Source organism: Moschus berezovskii, chromosome 10 (assembly GCF_049115385.1).
Source record: "Moschus berezovskii isolate FMDL1 chromosome 10, NW_MosBer_1.0, whole genome shotgun sequence".
Taxonomy (NCBI): Eukaryota; Metazoa; Chordata; class Mammalia; order Artiodactyla; family Moschidae; genus Moschus; species Moschus berezovskii.
In genome coordinates, this window is record NC_142469.1 from 79276091 (window position 1) to 79295024 (window position 18934).

An 18934-nucleotide genomic window follows, 5' to 3' on the forward strand; every position below is an offset into this window, starting at 1 on the left:
GACTTTCTCACTGAATCTCAAAGATTGCAGCCTCCTCCTGGGCATCTTTCAGTTCTTGAAACAGGTCAAGTATGTTACTGTAGCCTTTGCACTAGCTATTCTCTCTGCATGAATTCTCTTTCCCTCTCTCTTTGCAGGACTGACCCTTTATTACCACTCAGTTTTTATCTGAAGTGTTATCTTTCAGGATACCTTCTCAGATCATCAATCCAAAGTACCCACCCAACACACACACACACACACATTTACTATCTTAATTCTTACAGCACTTTGCTCACTGATTAATGTTAGAGCACCTAGAGCGGTGTGTGGCATGGAACAGAGGCTCAGTAAATAGTCAGCGGATAAATGAATTTGTGTGAATGAATGAAGGAATGGCCACATAAAATTAGCTGCTAAAAGTGAAAAATTATCTAAGCCTCAGAGCTAAAATATTTACAAAACATTAACTTGTGTTTCTCCAATTGCTTCCACTTAAACTGGGGAAAAGAATGAAAGTCACAGCTGAAATAGCACATATGGCAAATGTCCCATTTTGTGTTTGTAGCTGGCAGGGCACGAGGTCAAAATAAAATCCTTTCAAATTACATTATTAGTGAGATCTCTTCTGACCTCTCCGCTGAGTCATTGTTTATCTTACAAAAAATTTAACAACTTTGGAAGAAGATGTGTTTTCTCAGCCTTGTAGAAACAGAAGGGAAAGAAGCCAGCTCTAAATATGAGAAACGAAAATATTAAGAGGAATGGAGTATCAGATTTGAAGTTAATACAATATTATAAGTAGTTTCCTTTCTTATTGCTTAGAAAATCATTGGACATAACATCTGAACTCTGTGTTTCCCTGGTGACAAAAGCTGATTCCTTGTTTCACTAACTCCGAAGTTCAGAAAGACTTTCTTAGCTCAGCTGTAGCCTTCCTCCATCTTCAACTCTCTTCAGCTTTCATGTCATCTCAAGTTCCCTGAGGCTTTCTGCTGCCCCATGTTCACTTAGCTAGTTCAATAAATTTTCAATAAAATTATATATTTTATTTCTATTTTTGTCTCCACCATTTCCCTCCAGGGAACCTTGTTTAACACACATACTTCATACATAACTTTGGTCAATTTACACCATTCAGGCTGCTTACTTCTTAATTTTTAAAGCATTGGCCAATCCGCTGCTTCAAGCTAAGACTTGTTCCAGGCTCTTTGGTGTTGTAGAAATCAGTTAACCAAGATTTCTGAAAGCAACTGTTTCCTGTCTGCCCTCAGGTATTGGGCTTCCATGCAAGAATGCAACCTGGGTAGACACTGCTGCTTGCTGCTGCTAGAAATGAATTCAAAATGCAGAACTGTTTGGCCAACTCATCTTTCATAATTCACACCTGTGCCCTTATCTCTATCTGTTCAACATCAACCTCCTGGCACAAGAAGAGTATGCCTTTGGCTTTTGGATCTCTCCTAATTTGTGATTTAAAACTTTCTTGGAGAGGGTCTAGATTTAAGTTTGAGTAATTGTGTGACTCAAAAGGAACAGAAATGTGATTCTTTCAAAAACATTTCATAATGTAGAGTTTTGCTAATTTAGACGGATTTCTTCCCTACCCTGAATTCTAATGCATACGTTTTGTTGAATTTTAGCCACCCAAATCACTATGTTCTTACAAATGCCTTATTCTGGAGGTCTACTGGATAGAAAGACTGACTTTTCTTAAGTTTGGTCTTCAAATTTTCATTTGGTTTGAAATTTAATACATTCTGACAGTCCCATATGAAAAAGAAAGATCTAAAAGTTTCTTAACTTTAATTCATTGAGAACATTCTGCTTTAAGACTTTTTAAAAAAGTGTGGTAAGGAGTGATGCACAGTCTTGTTCAGTTCATTGATTACTGCTTCAATTTTTTAAATTAGTACTGCTCACCAGAATTCTAACAAACCCTTACCTTTAAAGGGATTCTCTTCCCCAATACATGTGACCTCCCTTTGCACTTGCCAACACAGTCTATTGCAATGGTCTATTTTCTGGTCTGCCTCTTCAAATAAGGAAGTTATGGACTCTGGATATCTTCAGTTCTTTCCTAATACAGTGTCTGGTCCATAGTAGATCATCAACAAAGAGCTGAATGAATAATCTCTGCAGTTGTGGGGAGGGAGCAGTATGGTGAAGCCCATTCGTCTCCCTTTTCTGAGCACATACCTCTTCCTCCTCTTGTTGCACAGACTGTTAGGTCATAGATTAAATCTCATCCTATGAGCCACAGATCAAAACTCGTTATGATTTATATTGTTGTCTGCAATTTAATACCCACACACAATGAATTCAGCATTGGATCGATGGACCACATGGTGGATGTTTTTCAGTCATCCATTAGGAATCAATTTTAATCTAGGCACTGTAGAAGTTACATAAGAAAGGGTCGAGACCATTCTATTGTCAGTACAAGTCCTAAGGTCAGCCCAGATTCACATAGAGATTGTAGAAGTTACATAAAAATGGGTCGAGACCATCCCTGGAAACCAAAATTTTATAACCTACTTAAGGAAGTGAAACCACAGAATTTTAGCTAGGGCAACATAAAAAGAAAATAGGACTAGAAAATCTTGAAGATCCAGGAGAAAGGAATACTCTCCAGGGTTAGGGTTACTCAAGGCTTTGAAGATGAAGATTTGGCCTTAAGGCAAAAGGATGCAGGGCTAAGATATCAAAGAAAACTATCATGCAGGAGTAGAAGGAGAAAGAAGGAATTAAGAGTTGATGAGGTAGGAAAAGAAGACCCAGGGGGAAAAATTGTTTCTTAGGAGGTAAAAGGGTTTCCCAGATGGCGAAAGTGGTAAAGAATCCACTTGCAATGCAGGAGAAGTAAGAGATGCGGGTTCAATCTCTGGGTTGGAAATCCCTTGGAGAAGGAAATGGCACCGCACTGCAGTATTCTTGCTTAGAGAATCCCTTAGAGGAGCCTGGTGGGCTACAGTCCATAGAGTTGCAAAGTGTTGGACACGACTGAAGTGACTTAGCATGCATGCAGGAGGTAAAAGACTTTCAAGAAACAGTAGGGGTGGGACTTCCCTCACATTCCAAAGTAGCAAAGACTCTGAGTTCCCAGTGGAGGAGGCCTGGATTCATTCGCTGCTCAGGGAACTAGAAGAGAAGGAAATGGAAACCCACTCCAGTACTCTTGCCTGGAAAATCCCAGGGACGTGGGAGCCTGGTGGACTGCCGTCTATGAAGTCACACAGAGTCGGACACGACTTCTCACCAAGAAGCGACTGAGCAGCAGCAGCAGCAGGGAACTAGATTCCACGTGCTGCAACTAAGACCTGGGGCAGCCAAATAAATAAATGACTTTAAAAAAAAAAGAATAGATGTGATAGGTTAAATGTGGCAAACAAACAAAAGACCTTTGCCCTTCATTTCATCAAGACATAAATCAATCTCTGTGTGAATCTGGGCTGAACTTAGGACTTGTACTGACAATAGAAATTGATGAAAGTGATGTAGCGTGACTTCCAGAATGGAAACCTCACGGAAACTTGCAGCTTCTGCCTCCACTACCTGGGAATGCTGCCCAGAGTCTGACAGGTGAGGAAGCCACATTAGCCTCCTGGAGGATGAGGCCACCCGAAGAGAACGGAAACTCCCCTCCGTGTCAGCATCTTCCACCAACTGCCCTTCCTGCTGATGCTGGAGTCACATGACTGAGCAGGGGCCCCACCCAGCCAAACCAAAGAATCATGGGAAATAGCAACTAGTGTATTTCAAGCCACTACATCTGGGGAGAAGGTTTTATATCTAAACAGACCACTGATGTGAAACAAGCTCTTCAGGAAGAATGAGAAGTAAAGTGTGACCAACAGGGGTGGATGTCAACAGGGTCCTGGCATCTCAGTTCTGGAAAAGGCCTGCATCTCTGTCAGACGTGTTTCCTGTCTACAGATGAATGCACTGCGTTGCTAAGGTCTGAAGATATTCCTTATGTAAATCATGTATGTGTAATTAATTGTCTTGTTCAGATTCTGCGCTCACCAAGAAATCCAATTATTTGACTTTAACTTGTATAGAGACAGACAATGCTATGACAAGGCCAAGGGGATATCTGGCTTTCATGACAACTATATATTTTTTTTGGTAAGTGAATAATTTTCATTTTCATTGAATACTTGAAAAATAAGGCCTTATCTGCATCAAAAATTAGCCTTACGGTTGATATTTATGTTGAATTAAGAGAAAAGTTTTTCTTCTTACTAAAATGAAATGTCTTTAAAATGTAAGCCTTTTGTTTGTTTGTTTGTTTTTGGCTGCCCCACTCAGCTTGTGGGATCTTAGTTCCCCAACCAGGGATTGAGCCTGGGCCCTAGAGCACCGAGTCCTAATTACTGAATGACCAGAGAATTACCTGTAAAACATTTTAAAGTATATAAAGTACAAAGTAAAAATCATCCGTACTCCTACTTACTTTATACCCTAATAATAATAATAATTGTTATATAATACTATTAAACCAGGATTAAAAATTCGGTCTATATATTGAAGGTGAAGGTGAAGTCGCTCAGTCGTGTCCGACTCTTTGCGACCCCATGGACTGTAGCCTACCAGGCTTTTCCATCCATGGAATTTTCCAGGCAAGAGTACTGGAGTGGGTTGCCATTTCCTTTGGTACACATATAACTGTCAGTATACATCAGTTCACTTATCAGCTTTACTCTTCCTTCAGACAAAAGCTAAAGAATCACTGTGCTTCCAAATTTCTTTAGCCATCATAACATTTCTCTCTAGTGTATCGGAAGTATTTCTAGAAGAAAATCAAAGTGTAAATATGTATTTTCCTCCTGTTATGTTAAAGCCTAAGAACAAGTATTCCTGTATTTTAAGTAGAATGATTAAATGCTAGGAAGAGTAGCAAGTTCCCTTTCATGCCTGACCCCTGTGCACTGATCGCCTCCTCCCCCAGGCCAGTTTCATCACTCAGAGTTGTGAGTTCTGTTCCTAAAGAAAACAGGGGTTTTCTACAGCCCAGTGCTGTGTTAAATTGTTTAAGCAATCTCTCCATGTGAGTTTTATTTAACCAGTGTTCTAATTGCCTATTCATGTAGGAAACTCTTCATCTTGCATAACATACTTTGTGCCATATTTGGAATAATTCTAGACATTTAAGCCCAAGAGTTTTCCTGGTAATCTTAGCCTTAATGGGTGTTTAGGGCTTCAAGAAACCTACCAGTGTGACGCAGAAGGCTGAAGCCCACTATTTTAGCACAGGGTGAGCATGTCATTCTGGGCCTAATCTGTAACCCCAAACAAAAAAACCACTCTTGTGAGGGGGAGGGCACGGAGATGGGAGAGGTTCTTCAATCATTATTGAAAAGAGCTTTGGAAGACTAGAAAACCACGCTTATTCTAAATTCTTAGGTGATTTTTGCAAATTAAACATACAGCAGAGAAACTAGAATTATTTTTTGAGATATGGTTCCCCTCCAAAGCATATATCCTAAAATAATTTCAGATATTATCATTTCATTGTATATAAAAGCTGAATTTTTGAGCTAAGAGTGCTGTTCAGAGAGCAATGCACGCAATACTCACTCTTTTGCCAGCTCCACTGATATTTGTTCCAAAGAGCATCCCTTTGTTTCAGGTATAAACACAATAACAAAAACTAGGGACGCTAGACTCATAACTGTATATATAAAGCACACCCACGGCAGGCCAATGAGATCTGGGGGAGACAAAAGAAACCAGTTAGAGATGCATTTTGTGTTGCTTCTATCCCATTTGTGGATAGACGCTTCTTAGGGCACATGTAAAAATATATGTATTTTCCAACATGCCAGTAGTAGCCAGGGAAATAGCAATCACAAATTATAAATATATCCAGCATCTGAAAGGTTCGTTGTCACAAACAACCCCAGCTTTCTCTGGTGAAGTGAATAGCAGTCTTGTAAGGATCACAATTTAAACCCAAAGCCATTTTCTTGGTGAACATTCTTTTTGTTTTCAAAATGGTAATAGACATGTTCATTGCAAAACAAACAAACAAAAAGAACGTCAAATAACACAGAAACACAGAAAGCTGAAAGTAAGCTATCCTCAAACAACACAGAAACACAGAAAGCAGAAAGTAGGCTCTCTCCTCTCTCCTCACCCCCTACAGTTCCTCTCTTGGGAACCACTGCCATAGTAGTTTGGTTTCTATTTGGTCGACATTTGTAAAGACATTTATACAAATGGACTCTTCTTGGAATGAGCTCCCCCTTCTTTACTCTGACTTGAATAAATCACTTCATGTTGGCAGTATTTCATCATTTTAGTAGCTGGCACTGTTTTTGCAATGCTGCTTCCTGGATTCAGAGGGGAAAAAACATGATAATGTTTTGAATGAAGGATATTAACTTGCTAAGAAGCATCAGCAAGAAGCAGGATCCTCCAGGTTTTGATGGATCTCATCTGCTAACCTAGTTTTTCCTCTGACGGCTTCTTCCCAGAGGTACCGCCCCTTTGTAGTACTGACCAAGATCAAGGTAAGGTAGCTAGTGAGAGGTGGCCCCCAATGCACTTGAGTCTGCCCTTGTATTGTGGCGTCCTGTGCACAGCAGAAAGTCCAGTATAGCCAGGAGCAGAGGAGGAGCCTGGCTCAGACCAGCCACAGACTGTAACAGTGCAAATAGCCCTTAGTGGCCACAAATCACAGCTAGTCAGTCAGGAACACTGACCGAGCAATTACGCAAGAAGGCAGTTTGGTAAATGCAGAATGGAAGGATCTACACATGTTAAGCACTTGCAGGCCAGCTGTGGTGAGGTGGGTTCAAGAGGAAAAAGCACTGCAGTCCTCCTGGCAATTTTAATTAAAGTCTGTTCTCTCTTGCCTTTCTAGCTGCTGGTGCATGGTTTCCCCCAAGTGAATATTTAATAAAGACTTTAAAGATTTGGTCCTCCTTCCTTCTCTGGGGCATAAAATCAGAAAAGTAGAAGGTGGAGGAGAAAACATAAAGCTCATCTCATCAAACTCGTCCCCTTTTCTGTCTGAGTACTTACAGTGATTGGGAGCTCACCACTTACAAAGATGTATACCTCATTGTGGATCAGCCCTATCTGTTTCAAACATACTCCTCACTCTTTTCTAAAGCCAAGTCTGCCTTCTGGGAATTTGGGCTCAGAGGCTCTGTTTTGTTCTCTGCATCAGCCTTCCTCATCCCTTCTTCATGACATTCCTCAAATATTTGAACACACCTCCATCCCTTCCCGAGCATCCTCTTGTCCAAATCAAACACCCTGAGCTCCCGCAACTGTTCTTCACAGACCATAGGTCATGTGCCCGTGTTATCCAGGGTGCCTTCCTTGGGGGACACACTGAAACTCTCTAAAAATATTTTACTCAAAGGTGAAAGCAATACCCAGCTGTATTATGACCACAGGAGGGTATGTCTGTGTCTCAGGAACATTCTTCTTTTATTGGTACAGCTGACGTTGCCGTAAAAGTCAGTGTCCAAGGGCTTGCTGTCAAGCAGAACCTTTATATTTTTTACTTGGAAAATTGATTTTTGAAAAGAAGTATAGAATTTCAGACTTATTCCAATGAAATGTCATCTACAGGTCTGAGATCATACCAGAATTTTTTTTTAATAAATGAATATGCTTTCCAAACATTTGTTCTAAAAGTCCACTCAGAACTTAAGCCTTTACCAGCTCATCCTGTATATTAGCTATCTTTCCTAGAGATTTGTGTCATCTTTATTTGTCCTCCATTATTTCCATTCTTTCTTTTATATTTCTCTTTCTCTATATAAACATGAGGTAAGGGTGTGTGTGTGTGTGTGTGTGTGTGTGTGTGAGAGAGAGAGAGAGAAGGTGAAGGACATGGATCTATGTGTGTGATCTCAGCAGGAGACATATGGTTTGTGCAAATGACCAGTTCCTTTGTCTCTTTTTATCTTGGGCTATTTCCAAAAATGTGGGACATAAATATTTAAAAATTTTATTAAAAACACAAGCTAAGTTTAATTAATAACTCTAAAAGTTCACTTCCAAAAGTAGATGTACTAAAAAAAAAAAAGTGGTCCAAGATTCAAAAGTGCATGAGTTCAGAGACTCTTGTTTTTCCCTCTAGATATATATTTTTTTGAGTATACATCCCCTGGAGAAGGAAATGGCAACCCATTTCAATATTCTCGCCCAGGAAATCCCATGGACAAAGGAGCCTGGTGGGCTACAGTCCATGGGGTCGCAAAGAGTCAGACATGACTGAGAGACTAAGTATGCGTGCATGAACCACTTTTGAAAATGTATATATTATCTCTATATTATATATACATATTATTTAATATTTATGCATTATATATACATATACATATAAAATAAAGAAAACTCAACTCATTAGTCAGTTTTTGAGGATGCTGGGGAACCACATTATTTTGAAAACTAGAAAATAAAAAGAAAGTTTCAAACATTAATCTTGCTAGTATATGAATCTAGTATATGATCCATACTTCAGGGCAGGCAAATAACTAATGAGAAGAATTTTCTCCTTAGAGAAATACTGCTGATAAAAATTCAGTTGTTGTTAAGTCACTCAGTTGTATCTGACTCTTTGCAACCCCATGGACTGCAGGCTTCCCTGTCCTTCATCATCTCCCAGAATTTGCTCAAACTCATATCGAGTCGATGATACTATCCAGTGATCTCATCCTCTGTCACCCCTTTCTCCTCCTGTCCTCAATCTTTCCCAGCATCAGGGTCTTTTAGAGATAATGGAAGGAAAATAATGGATCTGGGCAATGATCCTCAAAGGATGCAGGCACGACAAGGTGGGAGACAAACAGACAGGACATGCCTCTAATAGAAGGACAGACACCATCACCTGGGAATGGGTTTGCAGATAAACAAGAAAATCTAAATCTTTTCCAGCCTCTACAGATAAATAGGCTTCTCAGGTGGCTCTAGGGGTAAAGAATCACCTGCCAATGCAGGAGACGCAAAAGACTCGGATTCGATCCCTGGGTTGGGAACATCCCCTGGAAAAGGAAATGGCAACCCATTCCAGCATTCTTGCCTGTAAAATCCCATGAATAGAGGTGTCTGGCAGGCTCCAGTCCATGGGGTCACAAAGAGTCAGACGTGACTGAGTGACTGAGCACTCACAGATAAATAGCAATTTACAGGAAAAACACAAAGGACAGAGGGTCACATGATATGACTACAATCAGCAAATCCAGCCTGGGAAAAAGTCTATGAAACAAATGACCCAGCTTCTTTATTAAAAATTTAAAGTGTGGGGAGGGAGGAAACATGGAGATGAAACCTGTAAATTATGAGACATACCAATCAACTGTAAATCAGTTATTTGAACTGTGATTCAAATAAAGTATAAAAAATAATTATAAGGCAATTGGAAGGATGTGAACCCAGACTGGATACTTGATACCAAGAGATTATTACTAGCATTTTTTTTAGGGGTGAAAATGCTATTGTGGTCACAGTAATCAAATGTCTTATCTTTTAGAGGTCCCTGTTGAAACTTTAGAGACGTGTTTGGAACATGACTTAAGCTAATTTGGGGGCAGAACAAGTGGGGTCATGAATGAATTAAGGATTGATAACTGTTTAAATTGGGTGGTTGGTACATCAGGTTCACTGCCATCCTCTTTACTTTTGAGTTTGAAAATGTTGACAAGAAAGTGTTTTTCAGGTGATGTACTTCCCTAACACCTGTCCTAAGAGCATAAAAGGCCTTAGGGAAAAGCAAGTTCTTACCCGTCACCGTCAAAAATGTCAGAGAGATGAGGAGATTGATGCCCCAGTTCATGCTGGAAGTTAGAGCCATGGCACGTCCTCGAATTCCACCAGGAAAAATCTCGCTCAGGACTAACCAGGGCACTGGAAGAAAGGGAAGAGTGGACAGGAAACAGCAAAATGATGGAAAATCCACTGAAGCTGACAGCCAGCTCACTGACCTCTGCCCCACTGACCTCTGTGAGATTTGTGGTTGCAGGGCCGTGTCCGTCTACATGAAGAAGGAGGAGGGATGTGCTTTCTTCTCTCTCCAGTCAAGTGAGAAACTGAGGGAGCTTGACAAGGTTCCCTGAAAGTAGGGGGAGCAACATAAAGGGCTGGGGCAGGTGACACTGCCCTGAGAACTGCAAACGGGAAGCGCAGTGGCTGGGGCCACCTGCCCATGACAGGAGGCAGCTTTGAGGCTCTGCCAAGCACAGAGCCTCAGTGCCAGATGCTGGCTCTACCCACTTTCCTCTGGGCCCTGTCCTGTAATCTCCTCTGCCCCTAACCTTGGAGAAGTCTCGCAGCTACACAGTGGGTAGAAGACAGAGTCAGGAGAGAGGAAGAGGAGGCTGGCTCCGCTCCCTTCCTCCACTCGGGCTCCCGGGCCTGTGGCAAGCTGGGTGGAGAGAAGCTCTCAGTTAAACAGAGCTCCAGGATTTGATTTTATACCAAACATTTGACTTTCTGAAAGGAGACTCTTCTTGGCACGAGAACTGATCCGAGGACTTTTTGTGATCTAAGAGTGACACAAACCACTACAGGACCTGCCTGGTGGGATTACTTGACTTCTGCTCACAGCCCATCAAATCCAGTTTGCCTAATAGCTACAAGTTCTTTCAATGGACTCAGCCCTTTACAAACCTTGTATCACTGGATCTTCGCTGAATCCCTCCCCATTAGAGATTAACATTACTCTTCCCCTCTTTTAAAGTAGAGGAAACTGAGGTTGAAAGGAGTTCATAATTTGCCAAGGTCCCAACACTGGATTCCCAGGTGGCGCTAGTGGTAAAGAATTTGCCTGTCAATGCAGGAGACATAAGAGATGCAGGTTCGATCTCTGGATCTGGAAGATCCCCTGGAGGAGGGCATGCAACCCACTCCACTGTTATTGCCTGGAAAATTCCATGGGCAGGGGAGCCTGGTGGGCTACAGTCCATGGGGTCACAGTGAGGTGGACATGATTGAGCGACTAAACACTAACAGAGCTCAGAGGTGGCAGCAGAGGTGGCATGGAGCCCAGACTGTCTCTGGATCTCACACTTTTTCATCTCGGTGCTCTCTTGGGAGTGGCTCAATAAATATTTGTTAATGAACATGTAGATAAGGAGTATAAGCACTTCTGATTTTGAAGAAAGAAGGGTTTAGGAGTTGCCCCAGCCCTGGCTCAGTGCTGGCTAAGTCACCTTGTGTTGCAAACCCATTGTTTATACACAGACCAGCTGCATCGTCCTACCCCAGAGGAGGAAGAAACAAGAGGCTGAGGAGGGCCTCCCCTTGACCAGCAACCACTCGGGCTGCCTGTGCCAGAATCATGGAGCTGTCACCTGGGTCTCTGACTGAAAATTTACCTCTCGTGGCAGGATCACGCTCTGTAGAGAGAACATCTGCTCAAAGTAAATTTGCTGTTTCAAAGAAAAATATTTAAATTACAGAAAAGAGCTGCAAACACATTTTTTTTCCCCCTTGATTATTTGCTCCAAGTGAATCTATGTACAGTTACCTTGAGGGTATGGAAGAGTATCGCAAGCAAAGGAACATGATTATTGTTGTTCTAATTAATAAGGAATTCCAAAACAACACTCCAGAGCTCTCCCCTCCATTATGTGCTCCAAAGTACCTCACCAGGTTCCTGCAGATTATATCCTTGGAGACCAGGGCAAAGATCAGGTAACCTTGCCCTGAGCTTTGCAAGACTGAGGATCTGGCTCTGAGAAGAATGATAGCTGCGTAATTTTGGTGAAGCCTTTGTAACAAGGTTGTCCTTGAGCAAATACAAGATAAAAGTAAGTAAGTTCACTTTGTTGAAGACAAATCATCTATGCCACAGGCCAGTCCCCCGGGCTCCTTCCTGCCATGGGTATTTGATGCAGGCAGGGGTCCTGCTTTTGAACTGTGGTGTTGGAGAAGACTCTTGAGAATCCCTTGGACTGCAAGGAGATCAAACCAGTTAATCCTAAAGGAAATCAACCCTGAATATTCATTGGAAGGACTGATGCTGAAGCTGAAGCTCTAAAACTTTTGCCACCTGTTGCAAAGAGCCCACTCATTGGAAAAGACCCTGATGCTGGTAAACATTGAAGGCAGGAAGAAAAGGGGATGACAGAGGGTGAGATGGTTGGATGGCATCACTGACTCAATGGACATGAGTTTGAGCAAACTCCAGGAGGTAGTAAAGGACAGGGAAGCCTGGTGTGCTGCAGTCCATGGGATCTCAAAGGCTCGGACACAACTTAGAGACTGAACAACAATGTTAAAATAGCTTTAACAGATCTCAGAATCATAAAAAGTACAGGTTTTCAGATCCATAGAAAGTGAAATAAAGATCTGAAAGTGCTATTTGCAGCAAGATAGAACTTACTGAAAGGGTAAAGTCCCTCCATGGCAGTCTTAGGTGCAAGATGGTGCCAGAATTTTATGCCTCCACGTTCAGTGGAAAAGTGCAGTGAGTACCCAAAGCAGAGGGAATGGAGAAGCTGTTTCAATTCATAAGTAAAGAGCAAAGAGGTATAAACTATCACAGGAATTTAATATATTGATATTTAATAATAGGTGGAAGTTTATGTTTCTTTTTTAATCCTCAATGTTTTCCCAGTGAGACAGACTAATTTCTCACCACCAAAAATCAAGTTATTGCCACATGCCGCAGTAAAGTGGTGGCTCTCTCTGGAGTAGTCAGAGATATAATAATTCTTCCACAGTGAGTGCAGCCATTCACTGCAGGTGAGCAAGCCCTGCAACAATTCTCCTTGACATCTATTATTTCACCTTTTACCTACTCTTCCAGGACCACCTCTGCAATATGTGCCTATAAATGTCTGCATGAGTCTTTGAACTCTTCTCCAGGTTACAAGGATTGAGGAAATTTTGGACTTGCTGGGAGATGACTGTTCACAAATATTGAGACTCATATTTCACATGGTATTCAATCACCAAGGTTGCCTGTCAGAACAGGCCTGATCCAGATGAAATCCGTGGTGTTTATGGCTGCACAGAGTGCCATAAAATGACCATGAGGGACAAACTCACTGAAGTGGCTCTGTGTGCAGCAGAGGACACAAACTTGGATAAATAGGGCCAATCAGTGGAAACAGCTGAGAGCTCTGCCATGTCAGCAGCCACGCTTATCTCCCCCTCCTCCTATATTTCTGCCACTGCTGAACATTTTTTTTTCCCACAGAGGCTGTCCTTTCTCTCCCTGTGCTTTCAGATGTAAACCCTGCAGCATTTCAGGCATGCTTTCCATTTGGCTTGAGCATTTCCTGAACCACGTGGCATGGCAGCCTCAGGTCTGAAAGACTCATCGAAGGATTGAAACTCTTACCTTACCAAACTCTTAGGGAACTCCTAGCAACTTGGAGGAAGTTCTACATTTAGGCTGCAGAGTTCCCAACAACCTGATGGAGCCAGTGTCCTACACTTTGTAGGAGTGAAGCCAAATCCTATGACTTTTACTGACTTTGCAAGCAATGTGCAGCAGATCCAGCTCTCCTCTTACTGTAAAGAGGTACTTAAAATATGAATTTGAAAGGGAGTATGCCCATTTCCTTCCAACTAGATGTTTAAATTATGATCTTATAAGTTCCTTGAGTGGGAAAATCTTGTCCTTTAAAAATATACTCCTCTATAAGCCACCATTGGGCTTCCAGGTAGCTCAGCTGGTAAAGATTTCACCTGCAGTGGAGGAGACCCTGGTTCGATTCCTGGATCAGGAAGTTCCCCTAGTGAAGAGATAGGCTACCCACTCCAGTATTCTTGGGTTTCCCTGGTGGTTCAGATGGTAAAGAATCCACTTGTAACACAGGAGACCTGGGTTAGATCCCTGGGTTGGGAAGATCCCCTGGAAAAGGACATGACAACCCACTCCAGTATTCTTGCCTGGAGAATCTCCATGGACAGAGAAACCTGGCTGGATACAGTCCATGGGGTCGCAAAGGGTCGGACATGTCTGAGCAACTAAGCACAGCACAGCAAACCACCATCCACAACATCAGCAATGATATTGTAGCTTTACTTTATTTTTTGTGTTCTCCCTTCTCTCAGTCTCTATGAATTTTGCTCACTCCTGGCCGCTTTTAAAATGGATACTTTATTCCAGAATATTAACAAACTAAGAAAAACAATGAAATAAAGCCTCAATGTTCCCCAATCTTTCTATTTTAATGATTTCTAGCCAGAATCAATCAGAAATGATTTTCTAAAATATTTTAGGAGAGATTGGATTATGTGGATTAATTGGATTAAATTTTAAACCCTTAAAAAAATTCCAGAGTTAAAAATGGAACCTATTGTGAGCAGGTACCAACTGGGAATAAGAACTGTGGCAGTGGTCTTCAAGCTTTCACGCCTGTGTAGCCTTTAAAATAATTAGAAAAGCTAAGTACTTTCTTTCATTTATAAATAAACATCTCACTTTTTTTTACCATAAATTTGAATGACAGCAAAATATGCAATTTCAATGATTTTTTATTTATTTTTGATGGCATTTAAACTCTATGTTTATAATAGAGAATATTTATATCACTCAAATAGTTCCAGTGGAATTTAAATACCATCTCTATTTGATATTCATCTTCATCCATTTAAAAATATAGCAATATGGTATTTAACATAAAGTTTACATTTTTAAATAGATGAAATGTTTTCAAGAATAATAAAAATTGATGGGGAGTTGAAAATTTTTTATAATAGCAGTGTCACTACATTCTTTAAGTTAACAAAAAAAATCTGTTGTAATGATGTATCAGTTGATAACTTGATTAGCTCAGTCTATAGGTTTGTTGAAAGCAAATTATTGGAAATATCTAAGCTTAAGAAGTATTATTATATAGTCATTATAGTCATTTTTCTAGTCCACACCTATACCAATATCTCCAACTGCCTTTTTGATTAGTGTTCCTCAGGTTTTTATAATTGGGGACATATTGTCATAATAAGATTTCTGGCAGGTAATAGATGTCCTTTCTTTTAAGTGGAAGAATAGTTATTAGTGGGAAGATAGGGAAGAAGAAACTTTAGGAAACAGATTTTTCCTAAAAATAAAGAAATTTATTTCCTTTAATGTATCATTGAAGGAAGATTCCAGAAAGTAGCCCCCAGGAGTATGCTTATCTCAATTTGCAGATCATTGAACTAGAATTCAAAACTAAAAAGAAAAAAGGGAAGGAGTTACAAAAAAGTAGTCCACTCTGGTTTACAGTATGATGTGAATGGCATGCTTCACATGTAATATTTTATGTTGTACTTTTCTTATGAATTATGCTTCAGACTTCAGTGTAAAAAGCATTATAGTTTTTAATGTTGCAAGTGTTCTTTGGAAAAATGCTTAACATGTTCTGAAGAACAATAAAGTAAAAAACGAATACTGTGCTTATTAAGATAGTATTAAAACCTTTATTTCTTTAATGTCGTCACTGTCTGATATTCATAATTTTTAAGGGCATGAGGCAATGATCATAGTGCAGGTCAGAGAGGAAAGTTAAACACCAATGAAATATGTTATGTGAACAGTTGTTGATGGCAATGTAATAAATGGTGCTATTTCTCTGTGTTTAGCTGTGTTTGTGCTACATGAATACAGTTTCAGACTCTTTGGTTCTTTTGGGAACCACTGTGCATAAGGCAACGGCAAGCCACTCCAGTACTCTTGCCTAGAAAATCCCATGGACGGAGGAGCCTGGTAGGCTGCAATCCATGCGGTCGCTACGAGTCAGACATGACTGAGCGACTTCACTTTCCCTTTTCACTTTCACACATTGGAGAAGGAAATGGCAACCCACTCCAGTGTTCTTGCCTGGAGAATCCCAGGGACGGGGGAGCCTGATGGGCTGCCGTCTATGGGGTCACAGAGTCGGACACAACTGAAGTCACTTAGCAGCAGCAGTGCATCATCTAACTCCAAAGAGGAAAGTGAAATTTAATTGGCAAAGGGCACATATTTCTTTTCTTTAAGTTTGTCCTCTTTTGCTTGGATGCAAATTTAATATAAAACCATTCAGATACTATTGTTGGTTTACTTTGCATTACTGTAATGACTAACAACAGAGGACCAAATAAATCACCACTTTAATCAAGCTAAATATCTTTTAACTTAATTAACTGGGGATGAGGAGGAACAGTATTGGTATGAATTTTGGTGATAACTGAAACATAAAACTTAAAAGAAAAAAATATTTGGAAGATCTTAAAGGTAGACATACTTAACACAAACCCATTGGGTGAATATGATTGTATAATGGCTACATTTGATAATAAAATTCTTCTGTTTAAAGAATAATAGTTTAATCAATATGCCTTTTCTTTAAAAGTATATATTATTTCATAAGAATGGTAGGAAAAAGAAAAGATTGAGCACTAAAAAAGTCTTTGACTGTAATGGTTTTGAGTATTAGAGGCCTGGAGCCTAGAAGGAAATATGAAGAATATCAAAATCTCTTTGGAAACATTTGATGTATGTAATTCTGGTCTGCAAGCCTTTGTTCTAAACCCTGTATATCTTGGAGTAGAGCAGCTAAGTAAACTTCCAAATTAGAACCTGCTGTTCCACATCCCTGGAATTGTCATTATCTTTAACTATGCAAACATCACATGAACAATTTCTTTTAGAAGAGCTCATTATTTAGTTATAAATTTTAGATTAAATGCTATAGCAGACGAGTCATATGCTTACTACTGATACCTATCCTCCAAAAGGCTGCTTAAACGCCACAAAACCAAACAAACAAAGCTAGGCTCTACAATCTTTGTGCCTTAAAAAGTTTCAATGTTTTGTTTTAAACAGAAAGTGGCCCTTTTAGAATATTTGAGTTGAAAAACAATTTTTCATGGGTCTTGCATTTCAGTATGTTTCCTGAGAAAAGGCACTGACTTTGTTCCAGACTGTCTTTCTAAGGATGTTCATATAACAAGCAGCCTTGGAAGATGGCGTGTCTCCTCTGGGCAAAAGTGTGCTTACTATTGCTTAAATTAATGTCTCCCTCCAAGGGAAAAATCAGGTTGGTTTGCTGTCTATTATAAAAGACTTGGGTTCCCCAAGGTTGGGATTCCTCTCCTCTAAAATAACCCATTCTATGTGTCGGTGTCATCTGGCCTGGTTCATGATGTCAAGGCATTAAGGCTTGGGGAACCATGCAAATGCTATTAACTCTGGCTATTACTATTGCTAAGAGTAATAAACTGTCTTTCGTCTCTGACCGAAGAGTCTCCTGTCTTTTGCCAAAATCCATGAAACTGATTTGTAAGCTTGCTAGTGGGCTCAAATATCAGCCAGTTTATAGTTCTTGAGAGCTAATTATTTGTAGCTATGGTATGAATTTTTTTACAAAGATCTTTTATTACATTATTAACTTTAGACTTCCCGCTTACATCTGAGAAATTTTACATGATTCTTAAGCCTCATATAATCCATTGAAATATTTCTATAAACTCTAACACTAATTAAGTAAGTAAAAACAACCCCCAAATACCAGATTTAGACTTTTGTATATTTCTGCTAGGAAAACCGGGAAGAAATTATCTCAACACTTTTTTGGAAAGAGTCAAGTTTTAAAACATTCAATTACTAAACCAAGGTAGGAATTATTGTCCCATGATATGGCTAATCTCAGTCTTTTTTTCCACTTCAGGAGAAGGGTTGAATCTTATATTGGAGAACATAATAGAAATAATATTTTCTAATACCATACATTTTTTATGGCCTTAATTTTTGTAAATTTAAGACATGAAACTTCTTAACTCACCAAATGAATTAGAGATGGCTCCACATCCTCAATTGAGTAGCTTTACTCAGACATAACTTTTGGTCAAATGTGTATGAAGTACCACACAAACCACTTTTATTTCTGATGCCCTTTATATAGATACAAATTCATACTAGAGGAGATCAGGATATGTCAACGCCTGACTAGAGAGACAGCACCCCTACATCACAGAAGCTGAAAGAGTTCCAGAAACTTTTTTGGACTCATCTAACAAACATTTCTTGAGCCTTTACTGTGGGCCAGGCACTAGGTTAGGCTCAAGGAAACAACAATGAACAAGACAGACTGTGCACACTCAAGACACAGTCTAAATTTGTTGTGCCAACTCAGAATAATAGAGAATTGATTATTTCTCAGCCTAAATCACACCTTTCACCAAAGCCTCAGAATTTTCTGTAACATCTGTCTGATGTATTAGAAGGCTCTCTTGACTGTAGGTAATGCAGAACTGAACCATACTTCAAGCAATACTTGTATTTTCTTTAGTCTTGACCTAATTGGAATGATGTTTAGAAGGGAGGTGAGAAGGACCATGGCATCATAATTCAATATGGAGCTGTGGAACATTTGCTATGTCTCCTGAAATGAATTAAGCAAAATGCCAGCTGAGGTCAGCACTTGGCATTACTGGAAACATCCACCTCAAGTCTAGACTGTACCTAGATGTTTAATAGCACTAATAACTAAGTGTATTGAGTCCATGCCACCCACCAGGCAATACACTAGGTATACTACATGCAAATAGCTTTGTTTAACCCCACAGTTAAACTGTGAGGTAGGTCAGGAAGCTGAAGCCTGGGGAGATGGATTGACTTGTCTGGAGTCTAGACCATGGAACTGCAATTCAGTGTCAGGAAACTTGATGCCAAAGTCTGGTCTGAATTCATGCACTTTGTCTACAACCTCTGCAGGCTTTCTTGCTCTCCTCCCAAACCTCCTTCTAAACTTTGCGTGTCCCCCTTAAGGCCATTGATGTTATCCCTGATCCTTCTTTATTTTTCTCCATCACTCTTGCTTCCATTTAAATGTTGACACTTCTCTCTTCTCAAAGCTATATTATACATCTATTTATTTTCTGTCTTATTGCCTGTCCCCACCACTAGCTCCATGCAGGGGAGGTGTGGCTTTTGCTCATCCATCCCTGAGTCACCAGCAATGGGCACCATGCCCAGTGGGTCATGACTGAGCCATTCACATGTGCTGGACAAGTG

The 18934-nt window shown here is 40.2% G+C and overlaps 1 protein-coding gene across 2 annotated transcripts in view; it reads right to left on the reverse strand.

The window, feature by feature from the left end:
* The window catches only part of SLC2A12 (solute carrier family 2 member 12), a 76524-nt gene that overhangs the window by 17231 nt on the left and 40359 nt on the right, over window positions 1–18934 (reverse strand). For both annotated transcript variants that reach the window (XM_055432889.2, XM_055432887.2), the window contains 2 exons: window positions 9724–9846; window positions 5560–5692 (listed from right to left, as the gene is read on the reverse strand). In XM_055432889.2, coding sequence (XP_055288864.1) covers window positions 5560–5692; window positions 9724–9846 — 256 coding nt within the window. The remainder of the gene's footprint in view (window positions 1–5559; window positions 5693–9723; window positions 9847–18934) is intronic.